This window comes from Prunus mume, linkage group LG6 (assembly GCF_029339155.1).
Source record: "Prunus mume cultivar Tortuosa linkage group LG6, ASM2933915v1, whole genome shotgun sequence".
NCBI classification, from domain to species: domain Eukaryota; kingdom Viridiplantae; phylum Streptophyta; class Magnoliopsida; order Rosales; family Rosaceae; genus Prunus; species Prunus mume.
The window spans coordinates 5,285,453-5,293,621 of NC_142703.1; the positions used below are offsets into that span (position 1 = coordinate 5,285,453).

Sequence of the window (8,169 nt, forward strand, 5' to 3'; positions counted from 1 at the left end):
TAATTGATGTAGCACGAGTACAGAGAACTTAGAAATCTAGAGAGATTAAGAGAAGAAGCTAATGAGACAAAAGAACAAGAGAGCAGTCATTGTGACTTTTTGTTTTCAGCTGTCATTGGCTGTAGGGCTTGTCTTTGTATTGTTGTGTATTTCTGTGTTATTGGTGTTATATTGATGTTATATTGCTATGGTATTGTTGTATATTGCTGTGTTATTGGTGTTACATTGCTGGTTATTGGTGTTATATTGATGTTGTATCGCGAAACCCACCATTGACCCCATCTTTTAGCTCTCTCTTCTGAAGTGCCTAAGGTTGCAGCTGTTTCAACCTCAAAGCTCAACTCACCTCCATCTGCGACCTCAACAGCCAAGCCACCAGGTTCTGCTGAAAAGAACCAAGAAGAGCTCTTCCTCTTCCGCTTCCTATATTCCCAGCTGAAGAACAAAATCACAAAAGAAAGGCCCAAATTAAAAAAGAAAGGAAGGGATTGAAATGAGATTTTAGGTGGAAATCAAAAGACCCAAAACCAGATATAGGGAGAGAGAGCGAAGAGGGCGCTGAGAGAGAAAAGAAAAAGTGAGAAAAGTGTTAAGTAGGCAATAAGAGAGTATTTATAGATAGTATTTGATAAATGATTATAGGGTGGGTAGTATTTGGCTAGTAAGTTTGCAAAGGGATAGTTTTTTGCACAATTTCCAACTTTAGCTAATCTTTAAACATTGGAGAATAGGAGGTACTAATGGCTCCAAGGGCGGGGCTAGCTTGATATTTGGCATGCATGCATGACAGGCTGGGACTCTTCATGGTTCATTTTAAAACATTGATCCCTGAAAAACAGAATTTCCTTCCAAGTGTAAAATTAGATGTATTGAAGAATATACGAAGTTGCCCTTAGAGTGAGGCTTTTAGAAAGAAAAAAAGAAAAAGAAATGATGGTCTTGGTTATTCCTTAACCTGAGCAACTTGAGTCTCTTCTTTCCCTTTTCCTATTTTACTGGTTTTCATGGTTTTTTTGTTAGCTGTTAGCATTCCTAAAATTGAGATTTTGAGGGCAGTAGAACTTCAGGTTGCACGTTCTGTTAAGTGTAATACATATCAATTTGATTGAAACACAGTTATGCTTGGTAACTCTCTAATTCATTATCTTTGTTAAATATATTTAATACAGTCACAGGATGTCGCCCGGGATTTTGGAGCAATTTGTACACCCGAGTTTTTTCTATTTAAAAAGGTGACCACAACCTGCACCAATCGATTTGCTGAAATTACTCAAGAACACTACCTCATTTTAGCTTTCCTTTAGGGGACTCATTGTAAACTTATCACTGTATCTCAATTTGAGTTAATCCAACTTCTATTTGTTTTACCCTTTCTAGCATGCAACTAAATTTATTACCGTGTAATAGGATGGACGGAGGCCATTTGAACTGGTGTACCATGGACAGTTTGATGATTCAAGACCTAGTAATAATGTGTCTGTAAGTGGAAGGTAGGAAATTCGTTTTCATATTAGCATTATGACTTCTATTGTAAGGCGTGGAAACTGATTTAGAAAACTCCATGTAGGGACTTGAGCCTGGCAATAGATTGTGTTCTTAGTGGCCAACCGGTACCATCGATTCAGAAACCAAGGTACTTCTTTCTTATGCGACGTTTGTCAGGTCTTTAGGATTATGTTCAGCCATGGTTACATTCTAAAAGTAATTGCTTCCCCCACCCCCCCCACTTTTTTTTTTTTTTTTTTGTAGTGTTGGATGCAGCATAAAGTGGCACCCAGAGAGAAAACTGTGATATGCAAATCTTGGTTTCAATTTTCTTGAGATTATAAGCTGTGAGTAAAAATTTTCTTTCAGGAATTTCTTTGTAAAGGCCGACAGCCATTTTGATATCAGAATGTAACTTATAATTTCTTCTTCTTCTTGTTTCTCTCCAATCCTCAAATCTTCCTTTTTCATTGCTTGGTATTTCTGAAACCTTATAAAGCTAGGAACTAATGTAATATAATTATTATTTTCTTAATTTGTAATTAGAAACTTTTTATTTATTGTAATGATCACTAAAGTCATCCCCCTCAAGATATGGGATGTCTGATGATTTTTGCACACTTGATCTTCGATGATTCTTGTGCTGATTTATTCAATGATTCTTGTGCTGTTTTAATTTCAGTCTATTAATTTATACAGGAGAAATAAAAATACCCCATGAACTCATCGTAAAAACCATGCAACTAATTGCACCAACACATGCAAAATCATGGACATGCCCTAAAGCAGAAAATGTTATGGTATGTTCTCTATGCTACTATAAGGCTGTCTTTTGATGTATAAGCTGTAGGATGTTGACAGGATACGTTTGGAGACTTTTCACCTTTAACAGCTGATAAGAACATCTTTTCCATTTCTTATTGGATTTTCCTGCTGTCACATTCCTTGGTCGATGCATGATTTTATTTATTTATTTATTTATTTTATTGTCGATACAATGAGGGGTAGGTTTTCCCTTTCCAAATCCCACCCTTCCTTTTGTGACTAGATTGGAACTTGAATTCATCAACGGATGAATGAGTTAGGATAATATTAAGTGGATGGTAGGTTGTGAAAGTATGAAATAATGATAGATTAGATGTTGGAATTCATGGTGAGTGTATGACATTCTAGGGTGATTGATAAATCCAATGTGATGAACGTGATGCCTTTTTGATTAGTACTACTACCTGTAGCCGGTGGTGGTGGTGGTGGTTTGATGGCTCTAAATTTTTTTAAAAAAATCCTAATGACATGTTTATTTTTGTATTGGAATTATTTCAACTCATGCTTTTCGTGCATTTACTAATACATGAGTATTGGAATTATTCCACGTCTTGACTTTTCCCGTGTTTACTAACAAACATGGAATAAAAATTATGTAATCCAATACCTGAAAAATCAGGAATTTGAGTGAGTAGGAGGAGTTGATCCCATTCTCATTCCTCTCTTGTTTATTGAGTTCCCCGATTCATAACTTCTTACATTTATAGTAAGTAAATGCTCTAAAATCTCACCTACCAATTAGAATGCAGGATTTAAAACTTCTTTATCCTAACATTATCAATCATGCCGAGAATGGGATCAAAAATGGAAAAATCGATAAAAGTGGATGCCGATTGAAGCACTGTGCTTCGATTCTTAAAAGTTGTTATTGCTTTTATTGAAAGATTTAGAAGAGCGATTAGTGGATAGTTGCTTGCATTATTAGCCATTAGAATCTGATGAGTTACAATACACAATCAGAGTGGGCCTTAGATGGTTCAGTGTCACATGTCCAAGGACGGTGTATCCTTTCAAGAACATGCACATGATATCTCTTTTTCAGAAAAATAATTGTTGGAAAAAGGTCGAGAAGGATAGTGGTCCAATTTGTTTCTAATATCATGTTTTTTTCTGTGGCTTATTCTAAACAAGATTGTCACCTCGACCATTGCTTTTTTAGTCGGCACAAGACCCCACAGACAAGCCCAATGGGGCTTGAAAGCTATGACTACTGCTGTTGGTCCCCAAATTGATAATTGCAATTTTGTTGCTCACTCCTTGTGTGATATTTTACGCAGTACGAAATTGCATTATCAATGGCAGCAGGTTATTGCATTGTTGGGACAATCTGCTGGAATCTTGGCTTTAAATAATGAAGTTTCAAAGTTTTTCTTTCTTCTTTCTAAATTTTAGTCACCGAAATGTGACAGATGATACAGTGAAATCTTAGTTATATGTAGAAACAAAATGAGGTTTAGAGTGGGATTCTGTATATGCTGTTGAGGATATTTTTCTCGTTTAATATATTTGCTTGGAATTATAAAACCTAGCCTATGATCTGGGAAAAACAGGGACAACACTATTTTCTATTCGGGTTAATAACGATATGCCACGTGGAAAAGTTATCACGCGTATGCTAGCGCTTTTGGCCGGAGATAGCAAAACAATGCTATCCCTATTTCATGCAAGTGTTTCTCCACATCTGGAGAGCATGCATCTGATTGTATCTTCTTACTTTTGAACTAGGCACATTTTACTTTTGCCTTACTATCTGCACTAAGGTAGATGGAGGAGAAAACCCCCAATCTGATAATGCAATCCTGAATCATAGTGAAAGACAATAAACATGTCTTATTGCTACTACACAACATTAATCTATACAAATTGTATCTTTTTACCTGAACAAAAAATAAAAATTAATGAAGTGGAATGATGACTTTAGGGGTTTGTGGGAAAACAAGAAGGTGATCCAATTAGAGGTTCAGATGACCTGGAAAAACTGGAACTGTGGACTGTAGCTTTCGCGTCTCCTTTTCCAAGAAAATCTGGTTTTTCACAATCCTCATTTTCATGCCTGATCTCCTTGAGCATTGCTGTTACATCTTTCATTGTTGGCCTTTCCTCTGGGCAAGGATTAACACAGAGCAGAGCCACCCCAAGCACTTGAAGCATCTCTTGGGTTTGTGTCCCTGATCTCAATATTAGCTGCTGGTCAAGAATTGATGTGAATTCCCGTTTCCTTTCTCGGAGTTCCTTATTGACCCAAGTGACAATATGGGCACCCTCCGGAATCTTGTTATCCATTGGTTCCTTCCCGGTTAGGACCTCCAGGAGCACCACTCCATAGCTGTACACATCGCTCTTTTCTGTGATTCTCAAACTATATCCATATTCTGCAAAACATTATTACATTACAAGCAGTGTTAGTCAGGTATCAAAACCATGTGACCTACATCATCTTTATAGGTAGCAAAATAACATTGAAACTGGATTCATCAACAATAAGAATAAGAGATTAAGGGTTGTGAACAAGTTCAACAACTATGACATTAGACTGGTTTGATTGAGTAACCCGAATAACACAATGAACAGACCACAAAAGAATGTGAGGAATTTAGACTCACCTGGAGCAATGTAGCCATAAGAACCTGCAACTGTGTTGGAGGCTCTGCCGCATTCTGGAGAACTCAAAAGCTTTGCAATGCCAAAATCTGCTAGAAAAGATTCATACTGTGGTCCTACCAAGATGTTGTTAGACTTAATATCCCGATGAACTATTGGAGGTATACAATCATGATGAAGATAAGCTAAACCATGAGCTGCTCCCAGTACAATCTTGTACCTTGCATCCCAGTCTAAGAACAGCCTTGTCTCATGGAGCAATCCACCCAAACTGCCATTGCTAATGTAATCAAACAAAAGCAGTCTGGTTTTTCCGTTGTTACAACATCCCAGAAGCCTCACTATGTTTTTATGCCTAATTGATCCAAGAGTACGAACTTCTGTAGAAAACAAGTCGATCTGTGGATGCTCGCCGTTACTTACCGGCCATAGCTTCTTCACTGCAATGACCTGTTTTGTCGGAGTCTCCACACGATACACCATTCCTGAGCAACCCTTCCCCACGATGTTTGAATCTGATAGTCTAGTCACAATATCATTAACAGAAAAATTAAGCTTTTGAAATGGGGTGAAATCCCATATCAAATGACTTTCTTCTTTACTGTCCATCCCAAATGTGATTCCAGCAACTCTAACGAATAAAACCATTCCAGCAAGCATAAGCAATATAGTTGCAGTCACACTAAGAAGAACACAAACAATTAGATATCTGATGGATTTCTTGTCATGCAGGTTACCGTTCAAGTGGCACTCATTTCTGTTAATGCAAAGCTTTGGGTTGCCCTCATATGCAGTTGATGGAATATCTTTGAAGAAATTAGTATTGGGAAGTGGACCTGAAAAGTCATTGTATGAGACATTCAGGGACACAAGATTGTCGAGACTGCCCAGTACTTTCAGGCTTCCTGTCAGCATATTGTGGGAGAGATCCATATTGGCAAGTTTTGAGAGATTTGAGAAGCTTTCTGGAATGGGGTTTGTCAGAGAATTCCAACTCAGATTCAAGAGAATATCTAGACCTTGCAAGCGTCCGATCTCATCTGGGATAGAGCCAGTGATATTGTTGCTGCTCAGATCCAACAGCTGCAAATCCTTACAGAAGCCCAATGATTTTGGTATGGAACCTGTAATGTGGTTTCCACTGATGACCAGTTTGTTTAGGGATGTCAGATTGCCCAAATTTTCAGGAATCACGCCATCTATCATGTTCATGGAAAGGTCTAAAACATTAAGACCAGTAAGGAATTGGAAAGATGAAGGAATCATGCCTTGGAGCTCGTTGCCATGCAAATCAACCATTTCTAACTGGGAACAGTTTCCGATTTCAGGAGGAATTTCCCCATTAAATTGATTTTCTGACAATTCAAGGAAGGTCAATCTATGAAGGAGCCTGAGTTCAGATGGAATTTGACCTGTGAAGTTGTTTGATCCCAGCCGTAAGCGGATCAAGTTGGTGCAGTTACCAATATTGGTTGGAAGAACTCCTGAAAGTTGATTTGATATCAGCAACAATTGAGTTAAGTTCTTGAGGTCAAAGAGAGAACTTGGAACTGACCCATTGAGGAGATTGTGTGAAAGGTCCAAAGCTTGAAGTTTCTCACAATTGGCCAGCTCAGTTGGTATGCTTCCATGCAGCTGATTCTGCCAGGCAAAGAACAGAGTAAGTTGTTTTAGTTTCCCAATGACAGGTGGAATCTTGCCAGTAAATCTGTTGTTGTCCAATTCCAGTTGCTTTAAACTGGAAAAGTTTCCAAATAAAGGTGGTATGCTTCCTGATATATGATTCTCAGACAGCAGAAACTCCTCCAATGCCACTAAATTTACAAGAGACGGAGGAACCTCACCACTCAGAAGATTCATTGAGAAATCGATCACTATCAAATGCGAACAGTTCCCTAAATCACCTGGAATACTTCCAGTTAGATTGTTCTTCCACAGTAGAACTCTTCTGAGTTTTTTCAACCGACTAAATTCACCGGGAATATGACCAGAAAGCTGGTTTTCATACAGAAACAAATTTTCCAAGGCTGAACAGTTACCAATTTCTGGTGGGATGGCACCTGTGAGGTTTGCAGTATAGACTGAAAGTGTTTGGAGATTCTCTAGTTGTCCTATGCTGCTTGGAATCTGCCCCGTGATTCCCGTAGCTGCAAGGCCAAGAAAAGTTAGTGCTTTGCAGTTTGATATCTGCATTGGAATTTCCCCATGAATTCCAGGATTCCCGCCTGCACGGAAGATTTCCAGAGCCGATAACTGGCCTATTTCTGCAGGAACCTTTCCGGATAGCTGGTTATCGTACAGCTCAAGTCGTTGAAGCTGTGAACAGTTTCCAATTTCTTTTGGAATGACACCATGCAAGGAATTGGAATTCAGTGATAATAACTGCAATTTGGATAACTTTCCTATCTCCTGTGGAATTTTACCTGTTAGAGCATTGAAGCTGAGATCCAGGGTGGTAAGTGAAGACAAGTTTCCAATTGAGGGTGGAATTTCCCCGCTGAGGTTCCCATTTGAGATTACAATGGTGGAAAGATAGTTGAAGGAGAGGAGCTGGCTTGGGAAACTGGTAGGAACATTGAGTGAGGTGATTGTGATTTCGGAAACAAACCTGCTGCTGGAACATATGATATAATCCCATTTGCATGGATCCTGGTCAGCTGGATTCCATGAAGAGAAAAAAGTAGCAGAGGAAGAAGAATTAAAGGTTGAAAGCCATGAAAGTAGGGAGAGGCCCTCTTGGTTCAGAGCAGAGGAGGTGGCAGGAAACAGAGAGATATTGAGAAGCAAGAGAATAATAGTGATTGCATTGCTTGACATGATGAGGTTAATAACAACACTGCTACTTTCTATCTCATCTAAGTCTCTTTAAATCTCTCATCATGTGATAGTGGGATATTGAACTGGCTGCCTCAATCTTTCAAACTGCTTTTTCAATGGAAAACATTGCTTTAATTTCCTTGAAATAGACTAAAAGCTAGGGCCTTGGAGGGACAGATTAGTTTATGGTTTCTAGTGCAGTTCTGGATATATTAAAAAATTATATATATAAATTCATAGAAAATTTTGAGTATGAAGGGACCTAACTATAGTTTATATGATTGGGGTTATGAGGGACATGCCGCCTTCGAAAAATTGACAAATCTTTAATTATTCATCTATTCCTTTCTGTCATGGGTGTATATTTTTTTGTTTTTTTCCCTCTCATAACATTTGGAAATTAGTCAAAACCAATAACATTATGAAAAATACCAGAGGCAA

At 38.3% G+C, this 8,169-nt stretch overlaps 1 protein-coding gene and 1 long non-coding RNA gene across 2 annotated transcripts; one reads left to right on the forward strand and one right to left on the reverse strand.

The window, feature by feature from the left end:
• Nucleotides 1-1,005: 1,005 nt before the first annotated feature.
• On the forward strand, nucleotides 1,006-2,105 carry LOC148915911 (uncharacterized). Its single transcript, XR_016128238.1, has 4 exons — nucleotides 1,006-1,232; nucleotides 1,408-1,490; nucleotides 1,568-1,633; nucleotides 1,750-2,105. It is a non-coding gene; the product is annotated as an uncharacterized LOC148915911 (long non-coding RNA).
• Nucleotides 2,106-4,117: 2,012 nt separating this feature from the next.
• LOC103336376 (uncharacterized) lies at nucleotides 4,118-7,880 on the reverse strand. The gene is made up of 2 exons (XM_008239413.3): nucleotides 4,914-7,880; nucleotides 4,118-4,682 (listed from the first exon to the last, which is right to left on the reverse strand). Exons 1-2 carry the CDS (start codon nucleotides 7,726-7,728, stop codon nucleotides 4,228-4,230), a joined length of 3,270 nt encoding a protein of 1,089 aa, XP_008237635.2. The 5' UTR covers nucleotides 7,729-7,880; the 3' UTR covers nucleotides 4,118-4,227.
• Nucleotides 7,881-8,169: the final 289 nt, after the last annotated feature.

Coding starts and splice junctions, on each gene's coding strand:
- LOC103336376 (XM_008239413.3), bottom strand. CDS start 7,728: ATGTCAAGCAATGCAATCACTATTATTCTCTTGCTTCTCAATATCTCT. Junction 4,683..4,913: donor TTATGGCTACATTGCTCCAG/GTGAGTCTAAAT, acceptor AATGTTTTGCAG/AATATGGATATAGTTTGAGA.